The sequence below is a fragment of the Nansenia antarctica genome (genome assembly GCF_963989245.1).
Source record: "Nansenia antarctica genome assembly, chromosome: 11".
NCBI lineage: Eukaryota > Metazoa > Chordata > Actinopteri > Argentiniformes > Microstomatidae > Nansenia > Nansenia antarctica.
Window position 1 is genome coordinate 32,540,393 of NC_137681.1, and position 23,682 is coordinate 32,564,074.

At 43.3% G+C, this 23,682-nt stretch overlaps 1 protein-coding gene across 1 annotated transcript in view; it reads left to right on the top strand.

Annotated features, from left to right (window-relative positions):
* Positions 1 to 23,682, top strand: part of hexd (hexosaminidase d) — a 55,291-nt gene that overhangs the window by 1,626 nt on the left and 29,983 nt on the right. Inside the window, exons 4-6 of the mRNA XM_080542568.1 lie at positions 5,411 to 5,498; positions 6,388 to 6,552; positions 7,145 to 7,328. Of these exons, the coding sequence (XP_080398694.1) occupies positions 5,411 to 5,498; positions 6,388 to 6,552; positions 7,145 to 7,328 (437 nt within the window). The remainder of the gene's footprint in view (positions 1 to 5,410; positions 5,499 to 6,387; positions 6,553 to 7,144; positions 7,329 to 23,682) is intronic.

Consider the following 23,682-nt stretch of genomic DNA (forward strand, 5'->3'; position numbering starts at 1 on the left):
CCAGTCTCCGATTGAGATTTGGAGGGCTGGCCTTTATGTTAGAGCTTTTATCCAATCAAAATGTGTTGCTAGGGGGCTCCAAAATCTGCCTGCCTGCACGTTAAGCGGTGCCGCGGATTCGACCTGTAACTTAACGTTGGAACGAGAAAACCTGTGGCGTTCCTAGTAAACCTACGTAGATGCGAGCAAAAGCAACAACGGAGCCTGCTGGAAGGCTCAATGATGTCAGCACCCAGCACATCTTTTGATTGGATACGCACTATTGATACGCACTATTGATACGCACTAGTGTTGTTCCGATACCGATACTAGTATCGGCATGGCCACCGATACTTACAAAAATGCTGGTATCGGTATCGGCGAGTACTAACAAATAATAACTCCCGATACCACGTTGCGTTTTTCTCAGCTTGTCTGTAACCTGACACCGCCTTCCTAACAGACATGCGCAGACATGCCCAGGCATGCTCCTCCCAGAGCAGCTGCTCTCAACCAATGGCGTGGCAGCTTTCGTTTTCACTTTTCACTATCGCGGAAAAACAAACACGCATGCTGTAGAGGTGTAGTGAGGAAAACATGTCGGCGGTTTGGAGATATTTCAAGGTGGATAGTCCGGTGTGTACAACGGCTAAATGCACAATTTGCGGTCTCAATGTGTCGAGGGGTGGCACTAAAGCTGCCAGTTTCAATACTAGCAACTTAATTAAGCATTTAAAGCTAAAACATATTAAAGAGCACGAAGAGTTTCTGTCATCTACTGCAGCGACAGCGAGCAAGAGAACGGATGGACCAAAACAACAAATGCTGAGTAGCGCATTCCATAAAAAGGACCAGTGGGACGCGACGAGTGAAATGGCAAGAAAGATGACTGAGAAAATGTCTGAAATGATTGTGCTCTGTGACCTGCCCCTCTCCTTTGTTGACAATGTGGGATTCCGCCTTTTTATGGCTCACGCGGTACTCACGCGGTAAATGTTTAAATGCGGTAAATGCGGTACTCACGCGGTAAATGTTTACTTGCTGTTGCACTACTACTACGACTGTTTTATATCTTAAAGTTATTTTGTTTGTAAATGTTCACTTGCTGTTGCACTACTACTACGACTGTTTTATATCTTAAATGGATATTGCACTGATTGGCATCTGTGAGAGCCACATTTCAGGTTTTATAAGGGGTTGATTTTCTTGTCACCATACCAGGTAGACAATAAAAAAAAGTTCTATAGCATTCACTCTCTGTTGGTATTTTTTCCTGTTTTAAAAAGGTTTTGAGCAGTGCCAGACTAAGTGTTAGCAATAATTTTACATCGAGGTGAGTATGCGGCTCAAAAAACATTATTTATTTTTTATTTTTTTCAAACGCCGTGGTATCGGATCGGTACTCGGTATCGGCAAGTACTGCACGGTCAGGTATCGGTATCGGTATCGGGATCAAAAAATGGTATCGGAACAACACTAATACGCACTATTGATATTCACTATTGAGATGCGTATATGCCGGTAGATGTGAAACTTTCGAAAGTGCGCAGGGAAACGGAGCATCACAACGAAAGCTTTCGTTGACTGATCGATAATACTGATCGATTGTGTCCTGTTTTTGGGTAAACAATAACTATCATTTAGGGGACACGATGAAAGCACCGAGTCCACAAACAGAGGAAACTACGTTGAGCTTATTTCTTTTCTCGCTGAAAACAACCCAGATTTACATTACCACCTGTCCACAAACAAAGTGTTTACTGGGACGTCAGGCAAAATACAAAACGACCTGATTTTTGCTATTGCTTAAGTGATGGGAGAAGAGATCAAAATGGAGATTAAAAAGGCACCCTTTGTCGCTATTATGGTGGACGAGACGACAGACGTGGGTAATGTAGCGATCTTAAAGATGTTAGTTTAACACTCTTCATTGTAAATGCGGATTTATTGATTAAAAATGCTTCGGAAATATTAATATAACTCTGTTGTACTTGTCTGACTATGTTAAGGTGATGCAACGCCCGGTTATACTGTGTTTCTGTCTAGTTTCTAGAGCCATGGCGTCATAACGATGGTATTAAGAGGTAGAATAATTCAGGTAGGAATGTGTCGGACATCACTGAAGGCCTAGGTGTGAAATGCACCGCCCGCCACTGCATTTGCGCAGCATTCCCGAATTATTGATCTTTATGAAGACGGAAAAATAAGATGTAAAATAGTGCAATACTGCCGCAGTAATTAACAAGGCGAGGGAAATGGTTTGGCAAGAAATTGCTGACCGATTAAATGCGTAGGTCATACTAGCCCCAGTTATTGTTATATGTTCATATTTTAATAAATGAATATTACTACTGTGGTGATATCAGCAGCAGGCTACAAACCGTCATATCGCCACAATGGCCTAGTGGTATCGACCGCTGCCACAGGATTTATTCATCATTTTTAGACGTGGTTCGAATCCCTCTTCAGACACACTTTTTACTGCATTTCGTTGTCTGAATCTAATCTAAAATCTCATCTAAAAAAGTATGTAGGCTATAAAATTATGGTGCAGGCTAATTTACAAGAACTGACACGATTACAATGGTGTTTGAAGCCTTTGCATGAAATCTTCGGTTAAATGTAAAAAAATAAAAAAATAAAAATACTTAGTCAAGTCTCGAACTCGCAACCTTTGGGACTCCAGCCGGCTGCCTTAACCACTGCACCAACCAGACCGCAATGCAAGTTGATAGACATACCTATTCATTTTATTTTATTTTTTACACTTTTTAATTTATGTATCCATCGATCTATCTATCTATCACACTTTCAAAATATCTAGTTATCTATCACACAATCAAACTATCTATCGATCGATCACACTTTCAAATTATCAAATGATCTATCTATCACACAGTCAAACTATCTAATCTATCTATCTTGTGTGAAGTGGGAACTAATATTTCCTAAAAGACACATGAGGAACTGTCGTTCAGGGTTTAGTTTCCGCCTGTGAGCCTTTTTTGACGCGCGTCGCGACCAGGCTAATTATATCTGACTCAGAAGGAGCTCAACCAAGCAGCGAATTATTTGAGCCACATTGATGGAACCGAATGCAAGCTAACATTATCGAGGCTTAGAACTTTATCGAGGCTTAGAACTTTATCGAGCTTCGTGGAATAGCCCCCTGGAATTATGTTCCTCTTATTATTATTATTATTATTATTATTATTATTATTATTATTATTATTATTATATACTTCCTGAATGAACATTGTGGCACTAGTCATGTTGATAAAAGCTCTGTGCTCTATCATCACTCTCTGGTCGTGCTATGAATGAAAAAAAAAAAAAAAAAAGTTTTAGTAGAAGGCGATAATAGGGAGAAGGTTTTTCCTTCTATCAGTGGCCCCGGGCCCGAGCTAGAGTACTCTTCCTGCAACGAATAGTGGACTGCTGATTCACATGCTTAGTATTCAAATGTATTGATTGTAAGTCGCTTTGGAATAAGGCGTCTGCTAAATGCCAAAAATGTAAATGTAAATGAATGAATGAATGAATGAATGAAGGTCGGTGGAATTTGTTGTCGGTACAGCTCAAAAGCAGTGTCAAAAAACATACACACATTGTACATGACTATTACATGGACAAAACACATACATAACCACACACATAACCACATGACAAGACAGAACATAATTTACAATTTATACAGTGCAGTGAGTCAGGTGTTGAGAGTCCTTATGGCAGAGGGGAAAAAACAGTTTTTGAAGCGGGATGTTTTGGTGGCCAGGGATCGGTAGCGCTGTCCAGAGGGCAACAGTTGAAACAGGTGGTGAGCAGGGTGGGAGGGGTCAGAGATAATTTTATGTGCTCTATTTGTGGTGCGTTTGAGGTACAGTGATTCAACTGATGGGAGAGGGGTGCCGATGATCTTGGATGATTTCCTTACTATTTGCTGTAGTTTCCTTTTTGATTTACTGTCCGAGCTGCCGTACCAAACTGTGATAGATGAGGTGAGTATGCTCTCAATGATGGCGGTGTAGAACTGAAGGAGGAGTTTTTGTTTTACTTTGAATTTTTTGAGCTGTCTAAGAAAGAATAGTCGTTGGTGGGCTTTTTTGGTGATGAAGTCTGTGTTGGTGTTCCATTTGAGGGAGTTGCTGATGTGAGTGCCAAGGAATTTGAAGGAGTCCGTTATGGTTATGGGTTCTCCAAGGATGTTGATGTTTTTTTTGGGGGGGGGGCTGTGCCTGAAGTCAACGATGATTTCTTGTGTTTTTGATGAGTTGAGCTGGAGGTTGTTGTTGAGGCACCAAGTGACTGCTTGGGCTATCTGCTCGCGGTAATGGTCTTCATTATTGTTTGTTATGAGTCCGATTATGGTGGTGTCATCCGCATATTTCATAAAGGTGACTGAGCTGTGGAGAGATATCAGGTGGTTGGTGCAGAGGGAGAAGAGCCAGGGTGAGAGGACGCCTGTGCTGAGGGTCAGGGGTCGAGATGAAAGGCTGTTCATCTTAACCCACTGTCGTCTTTTCCACAGGAAGCTCCGTATCCAGTGGCAGATGCAGGGGTCAATGTTCATGTCCACCAGTTTGTTGAAGAGATTGACCGGATCTATTGTATTGAAGGCTGAGCTAAAGTCAATGAATAGGATGCGGGCGTAGGTGTTGGGTGATTCCAGATGAAGTAGTGTGTGATGGAGGGCTAGATTGACAGCATCCTCAACAGATCTGTTGGCACGATAGGCAAATTGATAAGTGTCCATCAGGGGGGTGGTGTGCTAGAGAGAAGAGAAGCAGGCCTTTGTAATATGAAATCCTAAACCTAACCCTAATTCCACCACTTTACCCTTTCTCTACTCAAGAACAAAGTGTTTGTAGTTATAAAAATACTACTAATAGTAATAATAATACATTACATTTGTATAGCGCTTTTCTTGACACTCAAAGACGCTTTACAAACTGAAAAGATTGAGTAGTAATAATAAAAAGAAACAAAAGGCAAATAGAAGAAAGTATTAGTATAAGTAAAGTATAAGTATAAGCCTAATTAAGGTAGTGCTGGGGACACATGGGAAGGGGAGGGGGAGAGGGTTAACTGGTGAAGGCAAGCTTGAAGAGGTGGGTTTTGAGGGCCTGTTTAAATGTTGGGAGGGTGTTGGCCTGTCTGATGTGGTTGGGGAGGGCGTTCCAGAGGGACGGGGCTGCGGCTGAAAAGGCCCTATCACCCCAGGTCCGGAGCTTGGTCCTGGTGGTTTTGAGGATGGTTTGGTCGTCAGACCTGAGGCAACGGGAGGGGGTGTGGAGGTAACTGTTGTTATGTTCAACAGTTCTGGTGATATAACATGATTATTATCTGACAATAATATGTACAGTATAATAATAATACGTTTGTCTGTTCTGGCATGGCCCTGTAGTGACTGACTTATCTCCCCCTGCTGCAGTCCAGAAGAGATCCTGTCCATCCAGAAAGTTGCCAAGTCCAAAGGGTTAGAGGTCATCCCTCTGGTGCAGACGTTTGGCCACATGGAGGTGAGAGAGAGAGGCAACACTCATCTGCCTAACTATCTCACTATTACACACACCTATCTATCTGTTACACACAACTATCTATCTATTACACATCTGCCTAACTATCTCACTATTACACACACCTAACTTTCTATTACACATCTGCCTAACTATCTCACTATTACACACACCTATCTATCTGTTACACACAACTAACTATCTATTACACACACCTATCTATCTGTTACACACAACTATCTCTCTATTACACATCTGCCTAACTATCTCACTATTACACACACCTATCTATCTGTTACACACAACTAACTATCTATTACACACCTATCTCTCTGTTACACACAACTAACTATCTATTACACACAACTAACTATCTATTACACACACCTATCTCTCTGTTACACACACCTATCTATCTGTTACACACACCTATCTATCTGTTACACACACCTATCTATCTGTTACACACACCTATCTCTCTGTTACACACACCTATCTATCTGTTACACACACCTATCTATCTGTTACACACACCTATCTCTCTATTACACACCTATCTATCTGTTACACACACCTATCTATCTGTTACACACACCTATCTATCTGTTACACACACCTATCTCTCTATTACACACCTATCTATCTATTACACACACCTATCTCTCTGTTACACACAAACACATCACTGAGATGTTGAAACATAACACTTTACCTCCCCCCCTCCCCATCCCCATCCCTCTCCCCCCCCCCTCCCCATCCCTCTCCCCCCCCCTCCCCATCCCTCTCCCCCTCTCCCCCTCTCCCCATCCCTCTCCCCCTCCCCCTCCCTATCCCTCCCCATCCCTCTCTCCCCCCCCTCCCTATCCCTCCCCCCATCCTCTGTCTGTCTCAGTTTGTGCTGAAGCACCGGGGGCTGTGGGGGCTGAGGGAAGTGGGCCACTGCCTGGGCACGCTGAGCCCCCACGGCGAGGCGGGGGTGGGCCTGGTGATGGAAATGCTGCGTCAGGTGGTGGAGCTGCACCCAGGGCTCCGCAGCCTGCACATCGGAGCAGACGAGGTGAGGTCTACTTCCTGGTACGGGGAGACAGGGTGAGGTCTACTTCCTGGTACGGGGAGACGAGGTGAGGTCTACTTCCTGGTACGGGGAGACGAGGTGAGGTCTACTTCCTGGTACGGGGAGACGAGGTGAGGTCTACTTCCTGGTACGGGGAGACGAGGTGAGGTCTACTTCCTGGTACGGGGAGACGAGGTGAGGTCTACTTCCTGGTACGGGGAGACGAGGTGAGGTCTACTTCCTGGTACGGGGAGGACCAGACAGCAGCTGGTGAAAGTCGGCAACCAAAATCAAAATGTTCAGACCTCCTTCCTGTCCTCCTCCTCCCCCTCCCTCCTCCCCCTCCTCCTCCCCCTCCTCCTCCTCCTTCCTGTCCTCCTCCCCTTCCTCCTCCTTCTCCTCCTTCTTCCTGTCCTCCTCCTCCTCCTTCCTGTCCTCCTCCTCCTCCTCCTCCTCCTTGCTGTCCTCCTCCTCCTCCTCCTTGCTGTCCTCCTCCTCCTCCTCCTTGCTGTCCTCCTCGCTGTCCTCCTCCTCCTCCTTGCTGTCCTCCTCCTCCTCCTCCTCCACCTCCTCCTCCTTGCTGTCCTCCTCCCAGGTGTACCTGCTAGGTGAGGGGGAGGAGTCTAGGCGTTGGCTGAGCTCACCTGGCCGCTCGGTGCAGCAGCTGTTCCTGGGTCACGTGACCAGGGTGGCGAAGGGCGCCAAGGAGGCGTGGCCTAACCTGAACGTCGTCATGTGGGACGACATGCTGCGAGGCATGAGCCAGGACACGCTGAGAGGTGATTGGATGAGAGAGCGGCTGTGTCTCAGGAGGTAGAGGCTGGTGGAGGTAGAGGCTGGTGGAGGTAGAGGCTGGTGGAGGTAGAGGCTGTGGCTCAGGAGGTAGAGGCTGGTGGAGGTAGAGGCTGTGGCTCAGGAGGTAGAGGCTGGTGGAGGTAGAGGCTGTGGCTCAGGAGGTAGAGGCTGTGGCTCAGGAGGTAGAGGCTGGTGGAGGTAGAGGCTGTGGCTCAGGAGGTAGAGGCTGGTGGAGGTAGAGGCTGTGGCTCAGGAGGTAGAGCCGGCATCTAACGGTCGCAGGTTCGGCGGTTCAATCCCCGTCTGGCCACATCTCCTGGCCCCGTCTTGGGCGAGACACTGAACCCCAAAATTGCTCCCAATGAGCGGGCCGGCACCTTGCATGGTAGCTTGCCGCCATTGGTGTGTGAATGTGTGTGTGAATGGGTGAATGAGAGGCCGTTGTAAAGCGCTTTGGAATAAGGTGATATATACAGTAAGTTCAGTCCATTTACCAAGAGAGATATTGGTCTTGGTGTCTTTAAAACTACAGACAGATCACACAGCCTGTGTATTTCTAACGGTGTTAGGCTGGGGGGCAGTCTGTCTCTGCTTCACTTAACCTGCTGTTGTCCTGTTTATCACATGTGACGTTCTGATGCTTTGGTCCTCATGTCGTGATCTGATGTAATGATCTGACTTTTCTTTCGAAAGATGTGAATACATTTCTGCGTTGTTGAAAACAACGACACACTCGCTAGTCAACTAGCTCAGCTTGTTTTGTGAGCCTGCTAACAATGTAAAGTATGAATGAATGAATGAATGAATGAATGAATGAATGGTCTTTATTGTCATTGCTATAGTACAGGTACCAAACAACGACATTTGGGAGGGGTGGCTCCCCTGGTGCTAGGAAAGAAAAAAAAAAAAGAAGGGAAAGGAGCTGGTCTACATAAATAAAGGCTATGTACACTATCCACTATACTATACTGTACAGATAAAACACTGTCCTGTACTCTATGCTATGCTATACCTATTCTAACATTTCCTATTTCTCTGCAACCTTATGTACCCTAGGGTTGTCATATTGCACATAGTGTTATTGCACATTCATTTAAAGTGTCGCAGTTTGCAGGCTTGAAATGTACACATTTGTGCCTCATCACTACACCTGATTTTTTCAATCCAGCAGCTGCCATCAATCCGTCCAGACTGTCCAGGGCCCAGAACCTAGGTCTTTGCTGTGTTCAGGGCCTGGATGGCCCTGGGGTAGAAGCTGAGCTTCAGTCTGTTTGTCCTTGCGGCCATCGTCCTGTAGGACTCTCAGGAAGAAGAGCCGCTGTTGTGCCTTCTTGATGATGGCTGCTGTGTTGTTCTTCCAGGACAGGTCATCCTGTATGTGCACCCCCAGGAATCGGAGGGTTGAGACTCTCTCCACGCTCTCTCCGTCGATGAGCAGGGGCTGGACCTCAGATTTTTTCCTCCTGAAGTCCACGATGATTTCCTGGGTCTTTGACTGGTTCAGCAGCAGGTTGTTAACCTTGCACAGCTTGCTCAGCTGCTCTACCTCATCCCTGTACGCCGCCTCGTAGTGTTCTAGTTAACTAGGTAGCAGTGGGGATTACTCACCCAATCCATTGCGTTGTTGCAGTGTTTTGGCTTGACTAGCGAGTTTGTGTTGTGATTCTCAACAACGTTGAAACGTAGTGCCGTGTTTCAAAAGAAGAGTCTGAACATTTTGATTGGTTGCGAGGACCAAAACATTAGAACATGTCACACATGGTATGGTGTGGCAGGGTGTGTGTGTGTGTGTGTGTGTGTGTCTGTGTGTGTGTGTGTAGCACCAGACACGTTAGCCCCTGGCAGAGCTCACACCGTCCTTACCTCTCTGACGTGTGTCCCTCCTGACAGACAGCCTCTCTCTCTGTCTCTTGTAAGGCGTTCAACTTCTCCAGAATCGATTTAATTGAGTCGTCACTTACAAGCGAGTTCGTTTAATCTCAACGAGACGTCCTTGATATCACTTCTTAAGATGATATGATCCAATCAAATATTAGGCACCACTACTGAACTGTTCATTAAGATAATATTTATTCAAGCACATCAGCAAGCAATAATAGTTCATTTCCATGGAAAAGTGGTCTCATCTAGTTTCACCTCTGCAGGCCCGTCTCAGCTAGCCGTCAACAAGTTAACTGCAGGAGCTCCACCAAACAAGAGTCCCCTTTTTCCTTGGTACATAGTGTTTATACATTTGATTTAACATTTGGGGCTGGGTGGTGCCTCCCCCCCCCCCCCCTATCTAGTAGTTTTCCAATTGTCCGTACAAAATCCGTTGCAGCTGCGAGGAAGTGTTTTAATTAGGTATGTGGCCTTCACTCCTCTCTGTGTTATCTCCTTCTGGCCTCCCGTTGTCATGGTGATATCCGTACTTTTGTGAGCACAGAGCAGAGCAGTGTCCTTATCAGAATGTCTTGTGAAAACACAACTATTTAGGGATGGACGGTTTCCAATTATTGAAACCGAAAAACCGTCAAAGACTAAAACCAGGGTTTTCCGGTTAACCGAAAATTTAAAAAAAAAATAATAATAATATTAAATTTGTATTTTATTTTAAATACATTTAAAAAAAGAGCGCCAATTTCAAATAATTGAGCCCTACTGCTACAATACACTCATGTCGAACACCATTAAAACACCGTAAGCACAGTCGCAACACATTTAGGCTACTTAGTTTCACAAATATAAGTGGAAAGGCAGACTTTTGTAAGCTACACCATACATGAAAACACATGAACACTTAACACACCAGCTCCGCTGATCCAGGGTGCACGCCTGCACGGAAGATCATCTCTTGGAACAGCGTCTTCATTGAATGAACTGCTTTCTCAATATCTTGGTTCTTAGACAAAGTTTCAGCTGCTGCTCAATGTATTTAAATATTTGAATACTGCTCAATAATCACTGAAATATTAGACTTAGAATTATGCAGTGAACATACTTAAAGCTTTTCATAAAAACCACATGCCGCGAGACTGACTCGTCCTGAACTGTCGTAAGTCAATCAACAAAGAATGCCCCATCAAAATAAAAGTGCCCATGGTAGAGCTGTCAAAATAGAGCTTTCAAAATAAATGTACTAATACAGATAGAGATAAATACAGAACTACCTTTGGGTCACTAAGTGACCGCGTATCTTCTGAGACATGCGTTCTGTCATCACTTTCAGTAGCGCCTTCACACACAGTGGCGCTGTGCACAAACACTCTTGATCCGTATAGCTCTTGTTTTATTATATTGTGGTTTAGTAAATACTGCACTTGGAGTTACATTCAATGCATGATTTGTGCTATAGAACACAAATAAAGTTTGATTGATTGATATCAAATCAAATCACATTTTATTTCTATAGCGCATTTCTCACAAAAGTGACCCAATGCGCTTTACAGAGAGCAGCGAAAATGATCTTATTAAATGTAAGCGAGTAATTGTAAAAAAAACTTTCCTATCTACCAATAACTGAAGGCAACTATCTTTCCCATAGAGTGATTCGTTACCCTTAAATATAATCCCAATTAGATATTAATCCTCAGTTATTCTTCACAACTGACCAAACCTCTCACTCATTGCGCGGCAGATTCAGACTGTATCATTGTTATTTTCACACACGACAAACATGTGACATGTTCCAGTTTTATTCTTTGAACAACATAGAATATACAATAGAATAGAAAACGTTCGCGCTCGTTCACGCTAGCCATTGGTTTTTTCTCCTCACTCTCTGCTCTGAAGAGAAGCTGTCACGTGACCCGTCTTTTTAGACATGTCATTTATTTGACAAGTTATAACAAAGTTATAGTGTTTACAAAATCACTTTTATAGCATCTTCAACCACACACTCTTGAACACACTCTAGGCATGTATTATATAGCAATCTATGATATTTTGATAAAATGTAAAAAAAAACGTTTCTATTTTAATAAACCCCGGTTTTCGGTATAACCGAAAAACCGTCCATCCCTACAACTATTGAAGTTACACAGTAATATTAGGATTCGATTTACAAGTTAAAATATAGTATTAGAAGAATAGACTTATCATTAATCATTAGTTATGAAAGTATAAAATCAGTACAGAAAAATTGAATATCATAACAGCAGGTGTAAAATGGTTGTTAGCACATAGGTAAAAATAAGTAATTTACAGGCAGTTTGAATCATAAAACGTTCTTTTAGTCAGGAGCTTGTATTCTTCTTGTCGCTCAAAAACAGAACCTCTCTTTTGGCTTTGCGTGACCTTCCTATTGTTCTCAACTGACCTCAGTCACATATTATTTAAATGAGCACATAGTACATGATTTATCACTTCTAGTTATTTTAATACAAATTCCCAACAAATCCCCCCTTTGGTCATTAAACAAAATTATGACCATTACAGAGAATTTGTAGCCAGACATGGTGAGATGGGTCGTAGACCGCAAATGCCTTTATTTACACCATTCCTTCACAAACCTCCATAATCACAACATATCTTCAACTCCTGTATCATGATCCATGATCTCCTCACCCTCTAACAGTGACTGCTGCTGCTCAGCAATAAGCATTTGTAATTGCCACTTTGTTCCTTCAGACCTCCCCTCTTCCCAGGGCGCAGTCTCAGGCTGGAACCCTTTCCGATGGAGGTTTACTGCCCTCCAACCCCTTCTTGGGTCAGAGTCAGTCTACCTCCACCCCTTCCGCTTCCCAGACGTCTCCTTTTCAGAGCTCTGATCACGGAAAGCACTGCTCGCTTACTAACGCATTCGGTTTCAGCTTACAGTGGCCTGACTGTACATTGAGCTGAGCGCAGCCACCATCTTCCTATGGCTTAAGGCTTTGCGACCCAACCGGCCGGTGACCCAGTCGATAGCGATCCCCAGTCAGTGTCTAAACACCAACCCTGTAGCGGTGATTGGCCGCCCAGTTGGGAACCGACGGTCTGATCCCTAGCCCACTTCGCTATGGGTCTAGAAACTTTGACCGTTTACACCAGCCTTGCCTGTTCACGGGTGTGACTTCCCCTCACATCCCGCTAGGTGTGGGCTGTCGCCCACGTACCACGCACTGCCCACACACCTAGATGCGACAGCTGCGCCGACTAGACGGTACCACGGTAGTATGTTCATTCATACTTCATCAGACACGGGGGCCTTCAGTCCTCTCCCCAGCACTATATGGAGTCTTTAACGTGCCCTCGGAACTTTGCAATTCCACCGCCGCCTGTTACAGACTAGGTTCGGGGTGCCTAATCCCCTGCCTAATCTGTGTTCCAGCATCAACCTTGGTTAGGGCCGTAGTGATCAGTCGCTGGGCCAGGCCTCTAATGCAAGGGACAATGCAGCAGCCAAACAGGATCAACAATGTGGCAGAGATGAGGAGGGCAGTGAGCATAGACATAGCCAGATTTTTCCATTTACCAAAAACAGAGTCGAACCACTCTCCAATAACATTGCTAACTCCAGCGTTTGCATACACCTCTTGTAAACATCTTCATCACCATCTACCAAATTTCTTATTATCAGCGCCCAAGTGTCTCGCACCGACCCATGAGTGGGACCATGTGCCTCAGCACCAATAACATTCATTAGACCTGCACGGGCCACTATTCTTCCGTCATGCGCTCTCCACAACCCGTAGCCCTTTTCAGAGGACCAGCTTTGCGTCACCCCCCTTGTTACCCACACTGACCTTTCTTGGGGGAGGCGGCCCCCTGTATGTCATCTATAGTCTGTACAGAGCATTTAGGTTTGTCTAGCTGGATTGAGACCAGCTGATGTTCTCTGGGGACATATCAATGGACTGCGCTTACATACCGCCTTTATCCAAAGCGCTTCAATGGCTTCTCACACACATATTCACACACCAATGGTGGCAAGCTGCCATACAAGGCGCGGGCCCTGGGAGCAATTCGGGGTTCAGTGTCTTGCCCAAGGACACTCTGACATGTGACCTGCCGGGGCTAGAACCGCCGATCTGCCAACCTTGCGATCATTAGATGGCGGCTCTACCTCCTGCATCACAGCCACCCCCTCCTGATTTAGCGGCTGCATCTGCAGCATCATTTCCTTTATCTTCGTCTGTGTCGGCTTTCGAGTGTCCCTTCAGCGGTGCCTCCAATCTAAAGGCAGATATCTATGGGGTGAGCCCCCACCTTTCCAAACATGTCTGCTACAGGTTTGCTGAAATTGCCTGGCAGGCACGCATTCTAAGGAAGCAAAACAAATTGCAGGGCATTTGGACAAGAAACTGGAAAGTGATGATTAGGCCCAATGGATCTCCTGAAACCTCCAAAGGGATTATGGTGAGAGAACAAATAATGACTGTGAAATACCTGAACAGACAATTGACTCAAATCTGAGTGGAAATACTTGAACAGACAATGACTGTCAAAATGGGAATGGACAAGGATTATTCATTTCCACTAAACGATATAAATGATGATGAGTTTGGAGAAATGGGATCACTGGACTGTGTGAATTATAATCCAGCTGCACCTAAAAACTATGAAGAGTTGAACTTTGAAAACCTTTGACTTTACAGAGGACAAAATATATGACATTGAGAACAACATCGACCACTTCTACAACAATAATAACCGTCTGCAACTGTGACTATTACACAGAGGAACAATTCAAAAGTAATATAATATTGGAACAATACACTTCAACAGTAGAAGTCTTTATAGAAACTTTAAGAAAACTAAGGACTGTTTGAGACAGTTCACAAAGTTCAGCATCATTGCTGTATCGGAGACATGGCTCAGTAAAGAGAAAGAAGCCGATGTGGGACTTGAGGACTATGAACTATTTACCTCCAACAGAACAAGCAAGAAGGGAGGAGGAGTTGCCTTGTATGTAAATAATGTCTTTGACTGTAAAATAGTAAAAAAATATGTCAATAACAATAGAAAACATTATGGATTGTGTCACTGTAGAAATAAAATATGGAGAAATCTAAGACCATAATAATAAGCTGTGTATATAGAACTCCAGGATCCTGTCTTTACACATTCAAAGATATGATGGTTGATATGTATGATAAACTAAATGACAGAAAGACGGTCTTTGTATGTGGGGACTTAAATATAGATTTGTTGAACCCAAATGAACACAAAAAAAATGTTACAGACTTCATGGACACAATGTACAGTATATGTCTATTTCCTACAATCTTAAAACCGACTAGAATAACAAGTAACAGTGCTACTTTAATAGATAACATTTTTACCAATGAAATTGGGAGTAAAATAGTAAGTGAAATGCTATTAAATAAACAGAGCTGCCTATCAAGACCCAACTAACAAATTATTCATAAACACCTATGATCTCAAATTTAAAGAATTGGTGGACTTCAAAATGGCACAAGTAATTCTACAAAGTAAAAAATAAGATGCTTCCAGACTGTATCCAGAGACTGTTCCAAGTTAGACAGACTAATTACGAACTCAGAGGAATATGTATGTTTATGAAAACAAAGATTAAAACAAATGCAAAACAAAGATGTATAACAGTTAAAGCCATGGAACACCCCCGAAAAGGAAATGAAAATGTGCAGCACACCAAAAGGACTCAAAAAATCACAAAAAATAAGATGATTAACAAGTATAAAAACAGAGGCATAAACACAGCCCTTGTTTGGTATCCTTGAACCCCCCGCCAACATGCGCAAGTAAACTCCTGTTCACAAATCTTTCCCTGTCTTGACCATGCACTCATGAACATACTACAGAAGTACGTAGCATTAAGGCGTCCCACACCACCCCCCTTTCCCGTTATCTTAATGCAGTCATAGCCTATTTCTAAAAGTAAGGGGTGATGACCCTCATATATCATGGGGCCTTTAGTTCTATCCATACCGGGGCAGTTTTTCCTGTTCTCCCCCTCGTCCCATCCCTACTGGAGAATTTGAACACTTATCAGGCTTGTAGGGGGAGGGAAACAGTGTACTCTCTCTAGGTTGTTTCAAGCAGACTAAACATGTCACTTTAGAAATGGTGGATATTGTGTAGTTTACCCAATTGTACCAAACATTTTAATTTGATTTGATTTGCTCTCCATTTATCTCGAACATTTCAACCACAAAAACACACAAATCTGCAACAACAAAAAACAACAAAAAGCAAACCCCCCCCCCCCCCAAAATAAATAAAAATACAAATAAAATACAAATAAAATAAGATTTTTCCTCGACATGGAAGCAACAGTCGGCAATGGCCCTGTTCTAGAAGAGACAGAAAGAAACAAAACCCATCTGGTCCTGCCCCTTCCCCACAATATCATACCATTATGCAATAGATTATCTATCAATATCAATAATAATATACCTATCCACTAAGTAAAAGACAATCCCCTGCCTACCCAAAAGGACTCCAAAAATCCCAGTTCACGTCATTCTCAAGCTCCTCCAACCTATATCCCTCCAAACCACTTTGTTCCTTTAACATTATTTTTTATTCTCATCTAATAATTTGTTATACTACACTTTGTTACATATTGTCATAATACTAATTAGTTTGTTTTTGTATTTCTTATATTTAACCCCTGCCTCCTTTGTTTTATGCTTTATAAATACCCAACTAGAGTATTCTATTTCTTGTATTCATTTTTAATGTCCTTGGACATCCACAGATTTTCAGAATATTTATTCTTATTGCTACATTGTTTTAGTGGGCAGTTTTTTTTTCATATAGAACTTTAAATGTTTCTAGCAATAACCCATACGCTTTGTCCACATCTGATTCTTCATAATATTCTTCCAATTCCATTTTAATAACTAATTTCTAAAAGCAGATATGGATTCCTCAGTTCTTATTCTCTTATGTTATTTCTTTTAACTCCCTCTTCTTTCTATAATGACATTCATAAAATGAAAAGACAGGCAGGTGTTCGCTAATATCATGGATTAATATTCCACTTGTTGTGTTACTTTCCACATGATTTGAAGTCATGAAATGCTTCTCGGAACCCAACCCCCCCCCTGGGACCCCAGTAAACGTCACCATTGAGGTGCATGCTGAGCGCCAGGAATTAGAAAATTGTATACATGTGGTGGGTCTGCTTCGGTACAGTGTGACAGGAGAGGCCACTCTGCACCCGGTTTACCTTCGACTTTGACAGCGTGTGAGGTGGTCAATATACCTCCCACGGTCCTGTCCACCACGTCGCCTGGGTCTAAAATAGGAGTCTGTTTTGCGCCGTTGTCTGCTTTCTCCGCAGCATTCAGTTCCTGTGAAGAGAAAACTCGATTGAGATTAGTTAGAGTTTTGACATAACCTGTACATACATTTATTTCCATGGAGAGGAGGTCCAAGCCACCTCCCTCTGTCTCTGTATCATGCCTGTCGGCAAGCTTTCTTTTAATAGATTGGTTAGCCCTCTCAACCTAACCCTAACCCTGTGACTACTGGGGGTGGTAGACTGAACCAAATCGATGCTTAATCCCCATTGCTGTCTTAATTGCAGCCATATGGACATATATATATATTTTTTTTTAAATGTGACCCATTATCCGAGTGTATTATTGTAGGGAAACTAAACCGTGGTATGAATTCCTTTAAGAGGCACGTTTACACGGATATGCTTCAGGCCACCTTGAAAATCTATCAATCACTCCCATGTCCGTGAAGTCAATACATATCTCTTGGAATGGACAGGGAGGCATCGGATATGTGTACATTTAAGTACTGTTTTAACGGATTGTGTTTGTTACACACATCACAGTCTGAGATGAAATTATTAACCATCTCCAAACCATAAGGGGTCCATTCTATCAATATTATTATTGCCCCCAAAATACTACTATTACATAGACGGCGAGACACAAATCACCGTGCGTCAATAGGGACACTCCTTCTAGCGGAGCCACTTCTCCTTCTCTTGTCCGCGCTCAAATGGTGTGACACACTCTCCTCACATGGTGTGACTCACTCTCCTCACATGGTGTGACACACTCTCCTCACATGGTGTGACACACTCTCCTCAAATGGTGTGACACACTCTCCTCACATGGTGTGACACACTCTCCTCACATGGTGTGACTCACTCTCCTCACATGGTGTGACACACTCTCCTCACATGGTGTGACACTCTCTCCTCACATGGTGTGACTCACTCTCCTCAGATGGTGTGACACACTCTCCTCACATGGTGTGACACACTCTCCTCACATGGTGTGACACACTCTCCTCTAATGGTGTGACACACTCTCCTCACATGGTGTGACACACTCTCCTCACATGGTGTAACACACTATCCTCACATGGTGTGACACACTCTCCTCACATGGTGTGACTCACTCTCCTCACATGGTGTGACACACTCTCCTCACATGGTGTGACACACTCTCCTCTCCTGGTGTGACACACTCTCCTCACATGGTGTGACACACTCTCCTCAGATGGTGTGACACACTCTCCTCACATGGTGTGACACACTCTCCTCACATGGTGTGACACACTCTCCTCATGGTGTGACACACTCTCCTCACATGGTGTGACACACTCTCCTCACATGGTGTGACACACCCTCCTCAAATGGTGTGACTCACTCTCCTCACATGGTGTGACACACTCTCCTCACATGGTGTGACACACTCTCCTGGTGTGACACACTCGCTCCACACACTTTTTTTTCCTTTTTCTTTTTCTCCTCAATCGAGGCATAACATTATTTACCGTTTGCAAGTGATATTTGAGTGATACCAAGCCAGGGAGCACTCAGCCTAGACCAGTTGCTCCAGGGCGCTTTACTCAACTATCCCTTTTAATAGTAATAATTACAATAATAATAACAATTCCAATTATTATTTACATACAATATTACGTAACACCTTTGCGTGAGTTTAGAATGATAAGGTTCTATCTCCGTTTAGGGTAGTTCAGAGACACTGAGCGTCAAAGTTTTTACATTCCACTATGTTCCGTGAGATGGAACCTTTGTATTTTATGAATTACCAACTCAAAATGCCAACATTTAAAAAATAACGTCACACATTAATAAACACCTAATGGATCAGATTATGCAAAAAACTCAATTTTGACTAAAATGATCATAGAACCTTATAATCCTAACGTCACAATTGTTTTAGCGCCCGCTGTGAGAGGAGGCACGCCAAAATAGGACCTCCACCGGACTGCAGTCCTGCCGTGGACGCTACCCTACTCGCAATGACCTACACTTCTCACTTGGTTTGCAAGGTATTTCAACCTCCGGGACACCGTCCTTTCCTGAGGGCTGGTTACCCCTTTTTATCCAGGACAATAGTGTCCTTTCCTGAGACCTGGTTACCCCTTTTTATCCAGGACAATAGTGTCCTTTCCTGAGGGCTGGTTACCCCTTTTTATCCAGGACAATAGTGTCCTTTCCTGAGGGCTGGTTACCCCTTTTTATCCAGGACAATAGTGTCCTTTCCTGAGGGCTGGTTACCCCTTTTTATCCAGGACAATAGTGTCCTTTCCTGAGGGCTGGTTACCCCTTTTTATCCAGGACAATAGTGTCCTTTCCTGAGGGCTGGTTACCCCTTTTTATCCAGGACAATAGTGTCCTTTCCTGAGGGCTGGTTACCCCTTTTTATCCAGGACAATAGTGTCCTTTCCTTAGTATCCAGAACGGTGTCCCTGCCTTTATATCCAGGACTATATAGTGTCCTTTCCTGGGGGCTGGTTACCCCTTTATATCCAGGACTTAGCTACTGTCCCTTCCTTAGACCTCGGCGGGTCTATTACACGTTAATACAAGATGTGCTTATATCAGACAGTGGTGTTCAATAATGTATAGAATGTCAATTTAATTAATGATTATCCTTACTTTTTGACGGATCTTCACAGACACAGATCAGAATGGGTTTGACGATTCAGGCCCAGCACTTCCACCTAAAATACTATTGTCTACCTAAGCAGATTTCATTAAATGGCTCTGCTCACCTCTTTTGTCTTGGTACCGTGGAAGTGCTCAGTCCGAACCCAGCCTCGCCCACTCCTCCTTGCATCCCGTTGAAAATCACGTCGGGGTCACCAATTTTGTAAGGCGTTCAACTTCTCCAGAATCGATTTAATTGAGTCGTCACTTACAAGCGAGTTCGTTTAATCTCAACGAGACGTCCTTGATATCACTTCTTAAGATGATATGATCCAATCAAATATTAGGCACCACTACTGAACTGTTCATTAAGATAATATTTATTCAAGCACATCAGCAAGCAATAATAGTTCATTTCCATGGAAAAGTGGTCTCATCTAGTTTCACCTCTGCAGGCCCGTCTCAGCTAGCCGTCAACAAGTTAACTGCAGGAGCTCCACCAAACAAGAGTCCCCTTTTTCCTTGGTACATAGTGTTTATACATTTGATTTAACATTTGGGGCTGGGTGGTGCCTCCCCCCCCCCCCTATCTAGTAGTTTTCCAATTGTCCGTACAAAATCCGTTGCAGCTGCGAGGAAGTGTTTTAATTAGGTATGTGGCCTTCACTCCTCTCTGTGTTATCTCCTTCTGGCCTCCCGTTGTCATGGTGATATCTGTACTTTTGTGAGCACAGAGCAGAGCAGTGTCCTTATCAGAATGTCTTGTGAAAACACAACTATTGAAGTTACACAGTAATATTAGGATTCGATTTACAAGTTAAAATATAGTATTAGAAGAATAGGCTTATCATTAATCATTAGTTATGAAAGTATAAAATCAGTACAGAAAAATAGAATATCATAACAGCAGGTGTAAAATGGTTGTTAGCACATAGGTAAAAATAAGTAATTTACAGGCAGTTTGAATCATAAAACGTTCTTTTAGTCAGGAGCTTGTATTCTTCTTGTCGCTCAAAAACAGAACCTCTCTTTTGGCTTTGCGTGACCTTCCTATTGTTCTCAACTGACCTCAGTCACATATTATTTAAATCAGCACATAGTACATGATTTATCACTTCTAGTTATTTTAATACAAATTCCCAACACTCTCTCTCTCTCTCTCTCTCTCTCTCTCCTGCCAGACGGTCTCTCTCTCTCTCTCTCTCTCTCTCTCTCTCTCTCTCTCTCTCTCCTGACAGACATTCTCTCTCTCTCCTCTCTCTCTCTCTCTCCTGACAGACAGTGTCTCTCTCTCTCTCTCTCCTGACAGACAGTGTCTCTCGCTCTCTCTCTCTCTTTCTCTGTCTCTCTCTCTCTCTCTCCTGACAGACAGTCTCTCTCTCTCTCTCTCTCTCTGTCTCTCTCTCTCTCTCCTGACAGACATTCTCTCTCTCTCTCTCTGTCTCTCTCTCTCTCTCTCTCTCTCTCTCTCTCTCCTGACAGACATTCTCTCTCTCTCTCTCTCCTGACAGACAGTCTCTCTCTCTCTCTCTCTCTCTCTCTCTCTCTCTCTCTTTCTCTCTCTCTCCTGACAGACAGTCTCTCTCTCTCTCTCTCTGTCTCTCTGTCTCTCTCTCCTGACAGACAGTCTCTCAATTCAATTTCAATTTCAAAGGGCTTTATTGGCATGGGAAACATACATGTACATTGCCAAAGCATGTGAAGTGTGAAGATAAAAACAAAAAGAATGTAATGTACATACATGTACATACTAGAATAAATAAATAGATGACATACTAGATTACAAATAAATAGATTACAAATAGATTACATACTAGAATAAATAAATGAAATAAAACCTATTTAAATTCTTATGGTGGTTTTAGCCCATTTGATTGCCTTTTTCTATCACAGCAGCTAACAAATCTTGCTGCTGTGTTTGCACATTGCTGTACCTCACCCAGCAGATATGGTAGCCTTTCGACATTGGTCAAGTCCTCAAAGTCTCCCTGGATGTTGGTGATCAGTGGGAAGTATGCGTCCCTGATGTCCTTGTACAGCTGGCAGGTAGTTAAGAAGTGCAGCTCTGTTTCCACCTGGTTTTGTGTGCAGTGGGTGCACAGTCTGTCTGGTCTGGGGAGCCAGGTCTGCCTGTGGCGGCCTTTCTCGATGGCCAGGTTGTGTTCACTGAGTCTGTACATAGTCAAAGATTTCCTTAGCTTTGGGTCTGTCACAGTACTCAGGTATTCTGCCACTGTGTATTTTCTGTTTAGGGCCAAATAGCATTCCAATTTGCTCTGGTTTTTGGTTGATTCTTGCCAATGTGTCAGGTAGTTTTCTTTTTGTTTTCTTATAATTTGGTTTAGTCTAATAGGTGGCTCTGCTTGTGACTGTGAGAGTCCCAGAACTAGCTGGCTGAGGGGGCATCTCCCTAGAGTCTCTCTGTGGGTAAGGGCTTTGTTGTGGAGCGTGTCAGGGTGACTTTCTTTTAGGTGGTTGTAAAATGTAAACGCTCTCTTTTGAATTTGTATAATTAGTGGGTATCGTCCTAATTCTGCTCTGCATGCGTTATTTGGTGTTTTGCGTTGGATACGAAGAATGGATTTGCAGAACTCTGCATGCAGAGTCTCAATTTGGTGTTTGTCCCATTTTGCAAAATCTTGGTTGGCAGGTGGACCCCAGACCTCGCAACCATAGAGGGAAATGGGTTCTATAACGGAGTCCAATAATTTGAGCCAGATTTGAATAGGGATGTCTAACTTGATGTTCCTTTTGATGGCGTAAAAAGCCCTCCTTGCCTTATCTCTCAGGTCGTTCACAGCTTTGTTGAAGCTACCTGTGGTGCTGATGTTTAGGCCGAGGTAGGTATACTTCTTTGTATGTTCTAGGGCAATTGTATCTAGGAAGAATTTGAATTTGTGGTGCTGGAGGCTGGATCTTTTTTGGAAAATCATAATTTTCGTCTTAGTGAGATTCACTGTCAAGGCCCAGGTCTGGGAGAATTGGTATAGAAGGTCGAGGTGCTGTTGTACCCCTTCTTTGGTTGGGGACAGCAGCACCAGGTCATCAGCAAACAGTAGACATTTGACTTCTGTGTCTACTAGGGGGATGCCAGGTGCTGCAGACTGTTCTAATATTTTTGCCAAACTGTTGATATAGATGTTGAAGAGGGTTGGACTCAAGCTGCATCCCTGTCTAACCCCCCGGCTTTGGGAAAAGAAGTCTGTGTGGTTTTTGCCAATCTTAACAGCACACTTGTTGTTAGTGTACATTGACTTGATGATGTCGTAGGTTTTTCCTCCAACACCATTTTCCAACAGTGTGAATAGCAGACCTTTGTGCCAAATTGAATCAAAGGCTTTTTTGAAATCTACGAAGCAGGCGAATAGTTTGTTTTTGTTTTTGTTTATTTGGTTGTCAATTAGGGTGCTGAGGGTGAATATATGGTCTGTTGTACGATACTTTGGTAAAAAACCAATTTGGGATTTGCTTAGGACATTGTTTACAGTGAGGTAATGTAGGAGTCTGTGGTTGATGATCATACAGAGGATTTTCCCAAGATTGCTGTTGACACAGATCCCACGGTAGTTATTTGGATCAGATTTATCTCCACTTTTGTGGAGCGGCGTTATCAATCCTTGGTTCCAAATATTGGGGAAGATCCCAGAGCTAAGGACAATGTTGAAGAGTTTTAATATAGCCAATTGGAATTTGACGTCTGTGAATTTTTGCATTTCATTTAGGATGCCATCGACACCACAGGCCTTCTTAGTTTCGACTGAATTTATTTTGTCCTGTACTTCCTTTAGTGTAATTGGAGAGTCTAGCGGGTTCTGGTAGTCTTTTATGGCTGACTCTAAACTTTGTAGTTTATCTTGTATGTGTCTTTGCTGTTTATTTTTCTCTATTCATAGCTTTCAGTCACGTGGTTTCTTCCCTAGCAACCACCAACCTGACGGGCAAAAAGTATCATAGCAACATCGCGAGTGGACGCAAACGGTTAATAAAATACAAAGGTTCCATCTCACAAAACATAATGGAATGTAAAAACTTTGACGCTCAATATCTCTGAACTACCCTAAACGGAGATAGAACCTTCTCATTCTAAACGGAGATAGAACCTTCTCATTCTAAACGGAGATAGAACCTTATAATTCTAAACGGAGATAGAACCTTATAATTCTAAACGGAGATAGAACCTTATCATTCTAAACGGAGATAGAACCTTATCATTCTAAACGGAGATATAACCTTATCATTCTAAACGGAGATAGAACCTTATCATTGTAAACTCACGAGTTATCTTCAGTTAATGGATTTGACTTAGGGGGCATTCATTTGAAGTAACGTAATGAACATACAAGTAACAACAACAGGTTAATGCAGCCAGCCAGCCAAGCAAAGACCATGACTATGCCCAGTTTAAGCATGGCGAAAAAGCAGCGTGCGTCTGGGTCGCTATGTATCGTGAGCTTAGAATGATAAGGTTCTATCTCCGTTTAGAATGAGAAGGTTCTATCTCCGTTTAGAATGATAAGGTTCTATCT